Source organism: Nerophis ophidion, linkage group LG13 (genome assembly GCF_033978795.1).
Source record: "Nerophis ophidion isolate RoL-2023_Sa linkage group LG13, RoL_Noph_v1.0, whole genome shotgun sequence".
Taxonomy (NCBI): domain Eukaryota; kingdom Metazoa; phylum Chordata; class Actinopteri; order Syngnathiformes; family Syngnathidae; genus Nerophis; species Nerophis ophidion.
In genome coordinates this window covers 57,916,946-57,935,992 of record NC_084623.1, presented here as the reverse complement: position 1 = coordinate 57,935,992, position 19,047 = coordinate 57,916,946, and the positions used below count along the sequence as shown (strand labels likewise).

Here is a 19,047-nt window from a genome sequence, read left to right as displayed (position 1 = left end):
GTGCTGTTGTCACCTCATCTGCGACTGACTGGCACCTGGCCACACCTGTAGTCAATCAGCCCGCTCCTATTTGTACCCACTTTGTCTTCCAGTCAGTGCTGGATCATTGTCGTTGCCACATGTCGCTCCTGTCGTGTCGTACCTTGTCTTTGCAGCGTAGCGGTAAGCTATATTCGGTTGATGTTTGTAGCTTTCTGTTTTTTGTTCCCTGCTTCCGTTTTATTTTTCATTATACAAGTACGACTTCTGTTTGCCTGTTCGCTACCCGCTAGCTTCCACGCTAAGCTTCCACGCTAAGCTTCCACGCTAAGCTCCTGTTTGTTATTTTCTAGCTCCCAGGCTAGCTCCTTTTGTTTGATTATCCGCCTCGTGCGCGCTTTGTGTTAGTACCCTTTTGTTTGTTCTTGTTCTATTATTTATATTAAATCATGTTTTCTCACTCCATGCCTGCCTCCGTCTCTGCATCTTGGGGTTTGTCAACAAATAACTTTGACACTTACAGCGTGTGGAGCAGCAGACGGCGTCCACAAAGTGCATCCGTACATGACAATCAACAACTAAATAGGAGCGCAAGACAAGAAGTAAAACGCTACACACAGAAAACCCCCCAAAAAAGTCCAAATAAGTCACGGCGTGATGTGACAGGTGGTGACAGTACACCTACTTTGAGACAAGAGCTATAGTGATGCATGCCTGTTATACTTTAAAGTCATATCCAACACTTGCGAGAAGAACTTATTATTGTCTATATCTGCATGCTAAATTTCATTTTTTAATGTTTTCTGCTGGTGGTGTGCCTCGAGATGTTTTCAATGAAAAAAAATGTGCCCTGGCTCAGAAAAGGTTGAAAAACACCAACATAGAGCATGATTCTATGCATGGCTCTCTTCCCCTCAGGGAAGACTGTGCCTACTTCGACCTGGAGGCTGCAACGTTCCCTCTGGCTGAAGAGACGAGACAAGACATGGAGGAGTACAGCCAGATGTGGGGTCTGTACGAGGAGTGGTACCAAGGGTTCACAGAGAAGGCTCAGGAGGACTGGATCTCATTCAGGTGACGACCAAACCAGAAACAAGAGACTCCAACTTCTGACCCTTTCTGCTGGTTTGACATACTTGATCTTTTTCTGTTTTACAGGAGCAAGACTTACTTGTTTGAGGAGTTTCTTTTTACGTGGCAGGACAAGCTCAGGAAGTTGGAGCAGCCCACAGCAATTTCTGTTAAATTGCAGGAAGAGGTGGACAAATACAAGGTACACAGCACGGTTGAAGAGGCCTGGTAGGTTTTGTAGATACTGCGCTTTCACAATCTATCAACTATAAACGTAAAGTTGGTGATTGTACTATATTGTCCGGACTATAAGCCGCACCCACTGAACCAAGGAAAACATTTTTTTCCATATACAAACCCCGTTTCCATTTGAGTTGGGAAATTGTGTTAGATGTAAATATAAACAGAATACAATGATTTGCAAATCATTTTCAACCCATATTCAGTTGAATATGCTACAAAGACAACATATTTGATGTTCAAACTCCATCCATCCATCCATTTTCTACCGCTTATTCCCTTTTGGGGTCGCGGGGGGCGCTGGCGCCTATCTCAGCTACAATCGGGCGGAAGGCGGGGTACACCCTGGACAAGTCGCCACCTCATCGCAGGGCCAACACAGATAGACAGACAACATTCACACACTAGGGACCATTTAGTGTTGCCAATCAACCTATCCCCAGGTGCATGTCTTTGGAAGTGGGAGGAAGCCGGAGTACCCGGAGGGAACCCACGCATTCACGGGGAGGACATGCAAACTCCACACAGAAAGATCCCGGGCCTGGATTTGAACCCAGGACTGCAGGACCTTCGTATTGTGAGGCAGACGCACTAACCCCTCTGCCACCGTGAAGCCCATGTTCAAACTCATTAACTTTATTTTTATTTTTTTGCAAATAATAATTAACTTAGAATTTCATGTCTGCAACACGTGCCAAAGTAGTTGGGAAAGGGCATGTTCACCACTGTGTTACATCACCTTTTCTTTTAACAACACTCAATAAACCTTTGGGAACTGAGGAAACTAATTGCTGAAGCTTTGAAAGTGGAATTCTTTCCCATTCTTGTTTTATGTAGAGCTTCAGTCCTTCAACAGTCCGGGGTCTCCGCTGTCGTATTTTACGCTTCATAATGCGCCACACATTTTCCATGGGAGACAGGTCTGGAATGCAAGCGGGCCAGGAAAGTACCCGCACTCTTTTTTTTTTTTTACGAAGCCACGCTGTTGGAACGCGTGCTGAATGTGGCTTGGCATTGTCTTGCTGAAATAAGCAGGGGCGTCCATGAAAAAGACGGCGCTTAGATGGCAGCATATGTTGTTCCAAAACCTGTATGTACCTTTCAGCATTAATGGTGCCTTCACAGATGTGTAAGTTACCCATGCCTTGGGCACTAATGCACCCCCATACCATCACACATGCTGGCTTTTCAACTTTGTGTCGATAACAGTCTGGATGGTTTGCTTCCCCTTTGGTCCAGATGACACAACGTCGAATATTTCCAAAAACAATTTGAAATGTGGACTCGTCAGACCACAGAACACTTTTCTACTTTGCATCAGTCCATCTTAGATGATCTCGGGCCCAGAGAAGCGGACGGCGTTTCTGGATGTTGTTGATAAAGGGCTTTCGCTTTGCATAGTAGAGCTTTAACTTGCATTTACAGATGTAGCGACAAACATTATTTAGTGACAGTGGTTTTCTGAAGTGTTCCTGAGCCCATGTGGTGATATCCTTTAGAGATTGATGTAGGTTTTTGATACAGTGCCGTCTGAGGGATCGAAGGTGATGGTCATTCAATGCTGGTTTCCGGCCATGCCGCTTACGTGGAGTGATTTCTCCAGATTCTCTGAACCTTTTGATGATATTATGGAGCGTAGATGTTGAAATCCCTAAATTTCTTGCAATTGCACTTTGAGAAAGGTTGTTCTTAAACTTTTTGACTATTTGCTCACGCAGTTGTGGACAAAGGGGTGTACCTCGCCCCATCCTTTCTTGTGAAAGACTGAGCAGTGTTTGAGAAGCTGTTTTTATACCCAATCATGGCACCCACCTGTTCCCAATTAGCCTGCACACCTGTGGGATGTTCCAAATAAGTGTTTGATGAGCATTCCTCAACTTTATCAGTAGTTATTGCCACCTTTCCCAACTTCTTTGTCACGTGTTGCTGGCATCAAATTCTAAAGTTAATTATTATTTGCACACAAAAAAATAGTTTATGAGTTTGAACATCAAATATGTTGTCTTTGTAGCATATTCAACTGAATATGGGTTGAAAAGTATTTGCAAATCATTGTATTCTGTTTATATTTACATCTAACACAATTTCCCATCTCTATGGAAACGGGGTTTGTATTAGCCGCACCAGACTATAAGTCGCAGATATATACATTGTTAAATTAGTTATTTACAAAGAAATATTCCATAAATGTTTATTTACATACCTTAATTGTTTCCAAACGGTGTCTGTAACAGGGCAGTAAAACGGGTGATCAAACAAAACAGAGGTCATGGTCATAGACCCGCTACCTGCGCAAGCTACCATGAATTGATTAACATGGACCCCGACTTAAACAAGTTGAAATACTTATTTAGTGGTCAATTGTACGGAATATGTATTGTACTGTGCTATCTACTAATAAAAGTTTCAATCAATCAATCAAAGCTAGCTCTCCAATCAGCTAAACAGACTCAATAACTCCACGGTGACGTTTTGGTGAATTTACTGAGGAATTTTTGAAACCGCAACAATACAAAAAGAATGCCATCGTAAGTTAATAATACTAACACAGACACTCATAAATGCGTTAGCGTATTAGCTAATGCTAACAACGCTAGCTTGTTTACATTACAATAGCACGTACAAGTACGCATGAAAAGACTCCTACAGACGTCGCACATGGGATGGTTTAGTGAGCAAGAATTGGTTTAGTTATATTGTAAAACTTAAATCAAGAATCTACTCGAGTATTAACGCTACAGATGGTTCGAAGACTGAACGGCACTAAAAAGCCTCAGAATTGAAGGACCTTGCAGCACCTGCACTGACTGCACTTGTCCAAAAGAGGGCACCATAGCAGAAACAATATAACACCTTTTTAGTGTATTTGCTGGGTTTAAAAAATGTAAAAATTGTATTTTTATTGTGTGTTCAGAACATCGTCCCGGTGCTGAAGTATGTGCGCGGGGAACACCTGTCCCAGGACCACTGGTTGGACATGTTCCGCCTGCTGGGCCTTCCAAGAGGGATGACTTTAGAGAAGCTCAGCTTTAATGACCTGCTTGCCGTGTCAGATAACATTCTGGCGAAGGCCTTGGAGCTGAAGGTACACAAACCCCCACACACACACACTCTCACACACACACACACACACACACACACACACACACACACACACACACACACACACACACACACACACACACACACACACACACACACACACACACACACACACGACTGTATGTTACTGTTGTATTGTTACAAATGCCTAGTTAGGATGAAAGAATATTTAATGAGACCAAACAGTGCTTTTATTGCTATTGTTATTGCAGTAAGTGATAGCGACACTAGAGGGCGGTATAGACCAGCATAATATAATCACAAGCGTCACGTCACATTTTCTGCCTCACAAAAATCCTAGAATAGAATAGAAAGTACTTAATGATCCCTGGGGGAAATTCAGCACCACAGTTTGCTCACAATAAACAATACAAAATTGGTATTTTCTGCATGTGAATAGTATAAATAGTCTATTATACAGCATTATTCACATATGAATAATATAAATACAGTCTGTTATACAGCATTATTCACATGTGAGTAATATAAATACAGTCTATTATACAGCATTACTCACATGTGAATGATATAAATACAGTCTATTATACAGCATTATTCACATGTGAATAACATAAATACAGTCTAGTATACAGCATTATTCACATGCGAAAAAAAATATATACAGTCTATTATACAGCATTATTCACATGTGAATAATTTAAATACAATCTATTATACAACATTATTCAAATGTGAATAACATAAATACAGTCTATTATACAGCATTATTCACATGTAAATAATATAAATACAGTCTATTATACAGCATTATTCATATGTGAATAACCTAAATATAGCCTATTATACAGCATTATTCACATGTGAATAATATAAATACAGTCTATTATACAGCATTATTTACACGTGAATAACATAAAAATAGCCTTTTTACAGCATTATTCACACGTGAATAATATAAACACAGTCTATTATACATCATTATTCACATGTGAAAAAAAATATATACAGTCTATTTTACAGCATTATTCACATGTAAATAACATAAACACAGTCTATTATACAGCATTATTTACATGTGAATAACATAAATACAGCCTATTATACAGCATTATTCACACGTGAATAATATAAATACAGCCTATTATACAGCATTATTCACATGTGAAAAAAAAAATATACAGTCTATTATACAGCATTATTCACATGTGAATAATTTAAATACAATCTATTATACAACATTATTCAAATGTGAATAACATAAATACAGTCTATTATACAGCATTATTCACATGTGAATAATATAAATACAGTCTATTATACAGCATTACTCACATGTGAATAATATAAATACAGTCTATTATACAGCATTATGGACATGTAAATAATATAAATACAGTCTATTATACAGCATTATTCACATGTGAAGTACATAAATACAGCCTATTATACAGCATTATTCACATGTGAATAATATAAATACAGTCTATTATACAGCATTATTCACATGTGAATAATATAAATACAGTCTATTATACAGCATTATTTACACGTGAATAACATAAAAATAGCCTTTTTACAGCATTATTCACACGTGAATAATATAAACACAGTCTATTATACATCATTATTCACATGTGAAAAAAAATATATACAGTCTATTTTACAGCATTATTCACATGTAAATAACATAAACACAGTCTATTATACAGCATTATTTACATGTGAATAACATAAATACAGCCTATTATACAGCATTATTCACACGTGAATAATATAAATACAGCCTATTATACAGCATTATTCACATGTGAAAAAAAAAATATACAGTCTATTATACAGCATTATTCACATGTGAATAATTTAAATACAATCTATTATACAACATTATTCAAATGTGAATAACATAAATACAGTCTATTATACAGCATTATTCACATGTGAATAATATAAATACAGTCTATTATACAGCATTACTCACATGTGAATAATATAAATACAGTCTATTATACAGCATTATGGACATGTAAATAATATAAATACAGTCTATTATACAGCATTATTCACATGTGAAGTACATAAATACAGCCTATTATACAGCATTATTCACATGTGAATAATATAAATACAGTCTATTATACAGCATTATTCACATGTGAATAATATAAATACAGTCTATTATACAGCATTATTTACACGTGAATAACATAAAAATAGCCTTTTTACAGCATTATTCACACGTGAATAATATAAACACAGTCTATTATACATCATTATTCACATGTGAAAAAAAATATATACAGTCTATTTTACAGCATTATTCACATGTAAATAACATAAACACAGTCTATTATACAGCATTATTTACATGTGAATAACATAAATACAGCCTATTATACAGCATTATTCACACATGAATAATATAAATACAGCCTATTATACAGCATTATTCACACGTGAATAATATAAATACAGTCTATTATACAGCATTATTCACATGTGAATAATATAAATACAGTCTAATATACATTCAAGTCCAGTCAAAAAGGAAGATATGTATTATACGGTGTGATGGCTGTCGGTATAAAGGACTTCCTGTGTCGTTCCGTGGTGCATTTTGGGAGTCTGAGTCTTCCACTGAATGTGCTGGTTCTCTGCACAGGTCTTAGTGTAGTGGGGTGGAGGTGTTGTCCATAACGGCTGGGAGTTTTTCTTCCCTCTGACACACCGCCAGAGTCCAGCTCCACTCCCATTAGTTACCGGCCTTGCTTACCAGCTTCAATTTGAAGTGGTGTACAAAGTACATGAGTACTAGTACTGTAACTTCTTCATGTCATGCAGAGTTGCATATCCTTTAAAAGGTCACCTCAAATGAAATAATCACAGCAGAATATTTTGTTGGTAAATTTAAAAACAAATGTCACACCGGTTCATGGCAAGAACTGAGATGTTAATAGTCCCTCTCGCCTCCCCCTCATGCTCTCTAATGTGTCTGATGTTGTTTATTTTCTTCTCTTCTAACCTTTAATTATCCATGCAAGGCCGTTGACAATGTTGTCCTGGCCTGGCCAGTGACTACACTTCAGCACTTGGGTCGGCAACCCACACTGTTGAAAGAGCCACGTTGGATCAAAACTACAAAACACAATTCTGTCTTGAGCCGCAAAAAATAAAAGTCTTATATAAGTTTTATAATGAAGGCAACACATGATGTAAGTGTCTATATTGGCCTACTATCAAAATGACTAAAGTCTTATATAAGTGTTATAATGAAGACAATCTACGATGTAAGTGTCTACATTAGCTATATTAGCCTACTATCAAAATGACTTCAAAAGTCTTGTATAAGTGTTATAATGAAGGCAACACATGATGTAAGTGTCTGTACAACTATATTAGCCTACTATCAAAATGACTTTAAAGTCTTATATAAATGTTATAATGAAGGCAACACATGATGTAAGTGTCTATATTAGCTATATTAGCCTACTATCAAAATGACTTTAAAAGTATTATATAAGTGTTATAATGAAGACAATACATGATGTAAGTGTCTATATTAGCCTACTATCAAAATGACTTTAAAAGTATTATATAAGTGTTATAATGAAGACAATACATGATGTAAGTGTCTATATTAGCCTACTATCAAAATGACTTTAAAAGTCTTATGTAAATGTTATAATGAAGACAACACATGATGTAAGTGTCTATATTAGCCTACTATCAAAATGACTTTAAAGTCTTATATAAGTGTTATAATGAAGACAACACATGATGTAAGTGTCTATATTAGCCTACTATCAAAATGACTTTAAAAGTCTAATATAAGTGTTATAATGAAGACAACACATGATGTAAGTGTCTATATCAGCCTACTATCAAAATGACTTTAAAAGTCTTATATAAGTGTTATAATGAAGACAACACATGATGTGTCTATATTAGCCTACTATCAAAATGACTTTAAAAGTCTTTTATAAGTGTTATAATGAAGACAACACATGATGTAAGTGTCTATATTAGCCTACTATCAAAATGACTTTAAAAGTCTAATATAAGTGTTATAATGAAGACAACACACAATGTAAGTGTCTATATTAGCCTACTATCAAAATGACTTTAAAAGTCTTATGTAAGTGTTATAATGAAGACAACACATGATGTAAGTGTCTATATTAGCCTACTATCAACATGACTTCAAAAGTCTTATATAAGTGTTATAATGAAGACAACACATGATGTAAGTGTCTATATTAGCCTACTATCAAAATGACTTTAAAAGTCTTTTATAAGTGTTATAATGAAGACAACACATGATGTAAGTGTCTATATTAGCCTACTATCAAAATGACTTTAAAAGTCTAATATAAGTGTTATAATGAAGACAACACATGATGTAAGTGTCTATATTAGCCTACTATCAAAATGACTTTAAAAGTCTTTTATAAGTGTTATAATGAAGACAACACATGATGTAAGTGTCTATATTAGCCTACTATCAAAATGACTTTAAAAGTCTAATATAAGTGTTATAATGAAGACAACACATGATGTAAGTGTCTATATTAGCCTACTATCAAAATGACTTTAAAAGTCTTATATAAGTGTTATAATGAAGACAACACATGATGTAAGTGTCTATATTAGCCCACTATTAAAATGACTTTAAAAGTCTTATATAAGTGTTATAATGAAGACAACACATGATGTAAGTGTCTATATTAGCCTACTATCAAAATGACCTTAAAAGTCTTATATAAGTGTTATAATGAAGACAACACACAAAGTGTCTATATTAGCCTACTATCAAAATGACTTTAAAAGTCTTATATAAGTGTTATAATGAAGACAACACACAATGTAAGTGTCTATATTAGCCTACTATCAAAATGACTTTAAAAGTCTTATATAAGTGTTATAATGAAGACAACACATGATGTAAGTGTCTATATTAGCCTACTATCAAAATGACTTAAAAAGTCTTACATAAGTGTTATAATAAAGACAACACACAATGTAAGTGTCTATATTAGCCTACTATCAAAATGACTTAAAAAGTCTTACATAAGTGTTATAATAAAGACAACACATGATGTAAGTGTCTATATTAGCCTACTATCAAAATGACTTTAAAAGTCTTATATAAGTGTTATAATGAAGACAACATCTATATTAACGTCTATATTAGCCTACTATCAAAATGACTTAAAAAGTCTTACATAAGTGTTATAATAAAGACAACACATGATGTAAGTGTCTATATTAGCCTACTATCAAAATGACTTTAAAAGTCTTATATAAGTGTTATAATGAAGACAACACATGATGTAAGTGTCTATATTAGCCTACTATCAAAATGACTTAAAAAGTCTTATGTAAGTGTTATAATGAAGGCAACACATGATGTAAGTGTCTATATTAGCCTACTATCAAAATGACTTAAAAAGTCTTATATAAGTGTTATAATGAAGACAACACGTGATCCAAGTGTCTATATTAGCCTACTATCAAAATTACATTAAAAGTCTTATATTAGTGTTATAATGAAGACAACATATGATGTGTCTGTATTAGCCTACTATCAAAATTACTTTAAAGTCTTATATAAGTGTTATAATGAAGGCAACACATGATGTAAGTGTCTATGTTAGCCTACTATAAAAATGACTTTAAAGTCTTATTTAAGTGTTGTAATGAAGACAACACATGATGTAAGTGTCTATATTAGCCTACTATCAAAATTACCTAATAAGTCTTATATAAGTGTTATAATGAAGACAACACATAATGTAAGTGTCTATATTAGCCTACTATCAAAATTACCTAATAAGTCTAATATAAGTGTTGTAATGAAGACAACACATGATGTAAGTGTCTATATTAGCCTACTCTCAAAATTACCTAATAAGTCTTATATAAGTGTTATAATGAAGACAACACATAATGTAAGTGTCTATATTAGCCTACTTTCAAAATGACTTTAAAAGTCTTATTTAAGTGTTGTAATGAAGACAACACATTATGTAAGTGTCTATATTAGCCTAGTAGCAAAATGACTTTAAAAGTCTTATATAAGTGTTATAATGAAGACAACACATGATGTAAGTGTCTATATTAGCCTACTATCAAAATGACTTTAAAAGTCTTATATAAGTGTTATAATGAAGGCAACAAATGACGTAAGTGTCTATATTAGCCTACTATCTAAAATGACTTTTAAAGTCTTATATAAGTGTTATAATGAAGACAACACATGATGTAAGTGTCTATATTAGCCTACTATCAAAATGACTTTAAAAGTCTTATATAAGTGTTATAATGAAGGCAACAAATGACGTAAGTGTCTATATTAGCCTACTATCTAAAATGACTTTTAAAGTCTTATATAAGTGTTATAATGAAGACAACACATGATGTAAGTGTCTATATTAGCCTACTATCAAAATGACTTTAAAAGTCTTATATAAGTGTTATAATGAAGGCAACAAATGACGTAAGTGTCTATATTAGCCTACTATCAAAATGACTTTAAAAGTCTTATATAAGTGTTATAATGAAGACAACACATGATGTAAGTGTCTATATTAGCCTACTATCAAAATGACTTTAAAAGTCTTATATAAGTGTTATAATGAAGACAACACATGATGTAAGTGTCTATATTAGCCTACTATCTAAAATGACTTTTAAAGTCTTATATAAGTGTTATAATGAAGGCAACACATGATGTAAGTGTCTATATTAGCCTACTATCAAAATGACTTCAAAAGTGTGCTTTGTGTGTGTAGGATCTGAACAGCCGCGCTCAGGCCGAGGTGACAATCCGAGAAGCCCTGAGAGAGTTGGACTTGTGGGGCGCGGCGGCCACCTTCACCCTCACGGAGTACAGCGGCAGCAGCGGCAGCACTCTGACCATCATCAAGGACTGGAAGGATATCGTCAGCCAGGTACATGCACACCCAAGTACTGGAAATACTGCAATGAAGTAATACACACCAGTATTACAGTATCACCTCATATTAAAGGTGGCCACTGTATGCACGATGGAGGCACATTTGGACTGAAGGGTCTGAACATGTCCCACTGTTTATTAGAAATGTGAATCGAGTCTTTTGAACGGCTCTTTTACAAACCCCGTTTCCATGTGACTTTGGGAAATTAAGTTAGATGTAAATATAAACAGAATACAATGATTTGCAAATCATTTTCAACCCATATTCAGTTAAATATGCTACAAAGACAACATATTTGATGTTCAAACTCATAAACTTTATTTTTTTTTTGCTAATCATTAACTTTAGAATTTGATGCCAGCAATACGTGACAAAGAAGTTGGGAAAGATGGCAATAAATACTGATTAAGTTGAGGAATGCTCATCAAACACTTATTTGGAACATCCCACAGGTGTGCAGACTAATTGGGAACAGGTGGGTGCCATGATTGGGTATAAAAACAGCTTCCCAAAAAATGGTCAGTCTTTCACAAGAAAGGATGGGGCGAGGTACACCCCTTTGTCCACAACTGCGTGAGCAAATAGTCAAACAGTTTAAGAACAACCTTTCTCAAAGTGCAATTGCAAGAAATTTAGGGATTTCAACATCTACGCTCCATAATATCATCAAAAGGTTCAGAGAATCTGGAGAAATCACTCCACGTAAGCGGCATGGCCGGAAACCAACATTGAATGACCGTGACCTTCCATCCCTCAGAATGCACTGGATCAAAAACCGACATCAATCTCTAAAGGATATCACCACATGGGCTCAGGAACACTTCAGAAAACCACTGTCACTAAATACAGTTTGTCGCTACATCTGTAAGTGCAAGTTAAAGCTCTACTATGCAAAGCGAAAGCCATTCATCAACAACATCCAGAAACGCCGCCGGCTTCTCTGGGCCCGAGATCATCTAAGATGGACTGATGCTAAGTAGAAAAGTGTTCTGTGGTCTGACGAGTCCACATTTCAAATTGTTTTTGGAAATATTTGACCAAAGGGGGAAGCGAACCATCCAGATTGTTATCGACCCAAAGTTGAAAAGCCAGCATGTGTGATGGTATGGAGGTGCATTAGTGGCCAAGGCATGGGTAACTTACACATCTGTGAAGGCACCATTAATACTGAAAGGTACATACAGGTTTTGGAACAACATATGCTGCCACCTAAGTGCTGTCTTTTTCATGGACGCCCCTGCTTATTTCAGCAAGACAATGCCAAGCCACATTCAGCACGTGTTACAACAGCGTGGCTTCGTGAAAAAAGAGTGCGGGTACTTTCCTGGCTCGACTAAAGCTTTGCATAAAACAAGAATGGTAAAGAATTCCACTTTCAAAGCTTCAACAATTAGTTTCCTCAGTTCCCAAACGTTTATTGAGTGTTGTTAAAAGAAAAGGTGATGTAACACAGTGGTGAACATGCCCTTTCCCAACTACTTTGGCACATGTTGCAGCCATGAAATTCTAAGTTAATGATTAATTGCAAAAAAAAATTATGTTTATCAGTTTGAACATCAAATATGTTGTCTTTGTTGTGCATTCAACTGAATATTTGTTGAAAAGGATTGGCAAATCATTGTATTCTGTTTATATTTACATCCAACACAATTTCCCAACTCATTTAGAAACGGGGTTTGTGAGTAAACAATCAGAATCGATTTGCAGTATTTTATGCACACGCAGATACAACATGGGGACATTGACAAGAAAAATGAGTCAAAGGAAACGTACCAGCATTTATATATTTACTTTTTTCATGGTTACTTTTATTATTAATTGTTTGTATTCATTTATTTGAATTCACTTTTCTGGTTGATTGTGCTGAAGTAAACATTGTTGAAGCTCACACACACCAGGTAGGTTAGTGCGATTGTGTATTCACATTTGTATCATGTCCTACTTTTTATTGTAGTTTCATACACATATATATGTGTTACTTCTGCGTTTTTCCACTATTCTTTTGAAACAAATTTTTTAAGAAAGGGACATTTCAAACTAGTGATGTCACTGTCAAACCGTGGGAATATGACACCACCATTGAAGACACTTACAAAATAAAATGTTAGACAATATTTCAGCATAATTATCACCAGTAGCGTAATATTTGTGTACATGTCAATTATTCTGATCCACATCTTGTATTATCGCTGCTTTTTCCTTGACTGAAAAAATGATAACTATAACAAAGAGGCAGTCTTTTGAAAAGAAAGGCTGGTAAAGATCCTTCAAAGAACCATAAATCCCACCTCTACTAAATATGTCATTTGAATGTATATCTTCTGGAATGTCATTTTTGTAGGTAAAGTAATGAGCTGGGTCTATTACCCATGATTCATGCATAATTCCCTGTATATTAAACCTCATAAGTACTTAAGAGAAGAAAATGAATCCAAGCTAGCGAGTGCCTGATAAGCACAAATATAACCTAAATATTCTTTATCAAAACCTTGACATGATGTATTTGATCTTGCTAAGAATCTGTGCTTGCAGTGCAGTCACTCGGCCGTGTTTTATTCAAGCACATTTTGTCGTGTTTCCAACAATACGGTCTATTCTCTATTTAAAATCATGTTTTTTGTAAAAGGTTTGAATTATTTATGAGAGAATATTAACAAAAAATGTATTTAATCAAAATCAGTCCTTAACTTTGAAGTGAAGTGACGTGAATTTTATTTATACAGCGCGTTTTTTCTCCAGTGACTCAAAGTGCTTTACATAGTGAAACCCAATATCTAAGTTACATTTAAAGCAGTGTGGGTGGCCCTGGGAGCAGGTGGGTCAAGTGTCTTGCCCAAGGACACAACGGCAGAGATGAGGATGGCAGAAGCGGGGATCGAACCTGGAACCCTCAAGTTGCTGGAACGGCCACTTTACCAACCAAGCTAAACGAGGGATGTTGCTAACTAAAAAACAAAACAAAAAAACCTGCTGAAAACGTAAACTCTTTGGTTGAAGTAAGAATTAATCACGATTCTTATTTGCAACTATTCTGTATCGATTAAAAAAAGAAAAATTTTAAATAAATAATCTAAAATAATTTTCTATAATTAAAACAATTCGCAAGTAAAACAAATCAATTAAAAAAACTATTTGAAAGTACACATTTTTTTTTATTTTTCACCTAAAACAACTCACAAGGAAAATACATATTTTTTTCAATTAAAAAAAAAAAGATTCCTGTGGATTACAATACATCAAAGAAACCGACACCTTCATGTTGCTTCCCATCCTACACAGTGGAGTTTTACAAGCTTTTTGCTTTGTAAGATCAAAGACAGCCTTTGTCCTCTCCGCAGGGTGAGCTGAACTCAATGTAACACAAAGTTTTGTGAATAACTTTGATACAATTACTCTGACAACATGTTTAATTAAAACCATTCACAAGTAAAAAAAAAAATATATATATTCAATTAAAAAAAACAATTTGAAATTACACACTTTTAGAAATAATTTTTCACCTAAAACATTTCACAAGGAAAACAAATATTTTTTTCAATTAAAAAAAAAAAGATTCCTGTGGATTACAATACATCAAAGAAACCGACACCTTCATGTCGCTTCCCATCCTACACAGTGGAGTTTTACAATACTTTTTGCTTTGTAAGATCAAAGACAGCCTTTGTCCTCTCCGCATGGTGAGCTGAACTCAATGTAACACAAAGTTTTGTGAATAACTTTGATACAATTATTCTGACAACATGTTTAATTAAAACAATTTATAAGTAAAAAAAATAATTTATTAGTAAAAAAAAATTACAAAAAATATTCAATTAAAAAAAAATATATTTGAAAGTACTATTTTTTTTATAATTTTTCACCTAAAACAATTCTCAAGGAAAACAAATATTTTTTTCAATAAAAAAAAATATCCTGTGGATTACAATACATCAAAGAAACCGACACCTTCATGTTGCTTCCCATCCTACACAGTGGAGTTTTACAATACTTTTTCTTGGTAAGATCAAAGACAGCCTTTGTCCTCTCGCAGGCTGAGCTGAACTCAATGTAACACAAAGTTTTGTGATAACTTTGATACAATTATTCTGACAACATTTTTAATTAAAACAGAATAATTTATGAGTAAAAAAAACCTTAAAAAAATATTCAATAAAAAAAAAAACTATTTGAAAGTACTAATTTTTTTATTTTTTTTCACCTAAAACAATTCACAAGGAAAACAAATCTTTTTTTTAATTTAAAAAAAAAAGTTGTCTGTCTATCTGTGTTGGCCCTGCGATGAGGTGGCGACTTGTCCAGGGTGTACCCTGCCTTCCGCCCGATTGTAGCTGGGATAGGCGCCAGCGCCCCCCGCGACCCCGAAAGGGAATAAGCGGTAGAAAATGGATGGATGGATGGATTCCTGTGGATTACAATGATTGAACTCAATGTAACACAAAGTTTTGTGATAACTTTGATACAATTATTTTGACATCATGTTTAGGACAAAGAGATAACATTTTGTCATTTTTGGGGTTTTTAACAAAGTTGAGATGTTTTTATTATTTAAATGCAGATCAAATTGAATCCTCATTAATCGATTTGGAACCTTATAATAGAATATGTCCAATGATGTCCATCCATACTGTCAGTAAAATCCTGGATTCCTACTTGTTTTCTTTCTCTGTGACACTTAAAATGCAAACCTGAAGCACCCTTGGAGTGATTTTAGACACAAAAAAAAAAAAAAAAAATCCCTCCAGAACACCTTTGCAATAACCATTTTGATTTACAGTGTATTGCATTACTGGATGTCCTTATGAGAATACCTTTGAGCAAATTGAGCTATTAATCCAACATCATTTTAAATCTGATTTACAGCCTTTTGAAAAAAAAAAAAAATCCTCTGTGGGACGGCAGATATAATAATGGATTTAAGAGAGCGGCGCCTTACTTGCTGACTGGAAGCACCACGTTGACAATTTTCTGGTTAGAAGCTGCACAACCGCTCGAGATACTCGTATAATATATAATATATAATCCTTTCCAACCTATATTCAATTGTATAGACTGCAAAGACAAGATATTTAACGTTCAAACTGAGAAACGTTATTTTTTGCAAATATTAGCTCATTTGGAATTTGATGCCTGCAACATGTTTCAAAAAAGCTGGCACAAGTGGCAAAAAAAACTAAGAAAGTTGATGAATGCTCATCAAACGCTTATTTGGAACATCCCACAGGTGGACGGGCTAATTGAGAACAGGTGGCTGCCATGACTGGGTGTAAAAGCAGCTTCAATGAAATGCTCACTCATTCACAAACAAGGACTGGGCGAGGGTCCCCCACTTTGTCAACAAATGCCTGAGCAAATTAAGAACATTTCTCAACAAGCTATTGCAAGGAATTTAGGGATGTCACCAGCTACAGTCCGTAGTATCATTAAAAGGGTTCAGAGAATCTGGAGAAATCACTGCACATAAGCGGCAAGGCTGAAAACCAACATTGAATGCCCTCCTTCGATCCCTCAGGCAAAAAGCAACATCGGTGTATAAAGGATATCACCACATGGGCTCAAGAACACTTCAGAAAACCATTGTCAGTAACTACAGTCGGTCGCTACATCTGTGAGTGCAAATTAAACTCTACTATGCAAAGCGAAAGCCATTTATCAACAACACCCAGAAAAAAAAAGAAAAACGTTTCTCAGTTCAAATATTAAATACGTTGTCTTTGCAGTCTATTCAATTGAATATAAGTTGAAAAGGATTTGCAAATCATCGTATTCTGTTTTTATTTGCGAATTACACAACGTGCCAACTTCACTGGTTTTGTAACTGGCCTTGTAAAAAGAGTAACAAACATTGTTACATCTGCGGTCCCCTCCAAGGTTTCTCATTGTCATCTCATCGGGTTGAGTTTTTCCTCGCCCTGATGTGTTCCAAATAAGTGTTTGATGTGGGATGTTGTGGCTTGTGCCGCCCTTTGAGACACTCGCCATTTAGGGCCATATAAGTAAACATTGATTGATTGATTGATTTGAATACAAACTATGGTATAAAACAATGCAATGTAATGTAGTACAAAGTACTTTTATGAAGTAACGTAATAAAAATGTTCAGTATTTACTAGAGGGGAGAATTTGATTCTCAAAGTGACGATTCGATTCAAAATTGATTCTCAATACAACACGATTCCTGTTATTTGTTATTTGGTGTATAAATTATAAATAAAATCTTTAGTTACAGGTTACACAAGCTTATTTTGGCTTTATGACGAGTACACATTGGGCTAAAAAAAATATTTTAAATATTTTTTACAAAAATCAATGTTAATCAGTGTAATAAAAAAATTGAGCAACTCCAGCACAATCTAATCTTCACAATACTATACTAAAAAAAATTTAAAAAATAAAAAATTCATGAAAGGATCAACGATAATGATAATAAAAAAATAATTATTTCTGTTTTTAATCCAAAAATAGGTTATTCAAACAAAATAAATATTTTTGATTCTTGAAAATGATGAATCAATTAAGAATTGGCATAAATAAAAACTGCGATTTGGACATGAATCGTATTTACCTTAAAAAGTGGGCTTCTATGGTATCTCCTTTCAGTCGCTTCCCCGTCAAACACACCATCAGCAGCTTCTTCATATTTTCATGGATAAATATCCGCCTTTAAATTTTTTTTTTTATTATTCTTGGCTGGCGTTAACGACTCATTCTGCTACTTCCTTCCATGCTTGGAAAAAGTAAGTTATGTCCATTTAAGGCCTACTGAAATGAGATGTTCTTATTTTAACGGGGATAGCAGGTCCATTCTATGTGTCATACTTGATCATTTCGCCATATTGCCATATTTTTGCTGAAAGGATTTAGTAGAGAACATCGATGATAAAGGTCGCAAGTTTTGGTCGCTAAAAAAAAAGCCTTGTAGTAGATGATGTGCGCGTGACGTCACGGGTTGTGGAGCTCCTCACATCTGAACATTGTTTACAATCATAGCCACCAGTAGCGAGAGTGATTTGGACCGAGAAAGCCACGATTTCCCCATTAATTTGAGCGAGGATGAAAGATTTGTGGATGAGGAAAGTGAGAGTGAAGGATTAGGGAAAAAAAAAAAAGACAAGGTCAGTGGGAGCATTTCAGATGTTATTAGACACATTTACTAGGATAATTATGGAAACTCCCTTATCTGCTTATTGTGTTACTAGACGGGGGGTATTAGGATGACAGGGGATGCAAAACATTAACAGTGCAATACGTTTTCATAACATGGTCACTACTGCCTACTTTGTCTTGTTATAGTCTATTTTACTGTTATATTGTTATTCCCATTGTTTTTATTCTTTTTGTAATATTTCTCTATTTTGTTTCCATTTAAACCCCCATTATTTACTTTTTACTTTTTTCTTTAAATTGATCTCAACTCTGTACACTGCTGCTGGAATTTTAATTTTCCTGAAGGAACTCTCCTGAAGGAATCAATAAAGTACTATCCATCTATCTATCCATCTATCTATCTATCTAGTGTTTTAGTGAGATTATGTGGTCGTACCTGTACAAACCTGAAGGTCGGCCCCGCACCTTTCTTCAGCACCAGTCGACGGGTAGTGGCGATGCCCATCTCTTCTCTTTGAAACACGATCTTTCGAAATGACCGCTGCATAATACACTGTACTTTGTGTGTGTGGTCCAATCCAACCGTGTTCGCTTGACATCTCTGTTCCATAGTAAAGCTTGACTGTCATCTTTCGGG

The 19,047-nt window shown here is 35.0% G+C and overlaps 1 protein-coding gene across 1 annotated transcript in view; it reads left to right on the top strand.

Annotated features, from left to right (window-relative positions):
* Positions 1-19,047, top strand: part of dync2h1 (dynein cytoplasmic 2 heavy chain 1) — a 256,786-nt gene that overhangs the window by 42,429 nt on the left and 195,310 nt on the right. Inside the window, 4 exon segments of the mRNA XM_061919267.1 lie at positions 898-1,053; positions 1,138-1,252; positions 4,205-4,375; positions 11,142-11,300. Of these exon segments, the coding sequence (XP_061775251.1) occupies positions 898-1,053; positions 1,138-1,252; positions 4,205-4,375; positions 11,142-11,300 (601 nt within the window).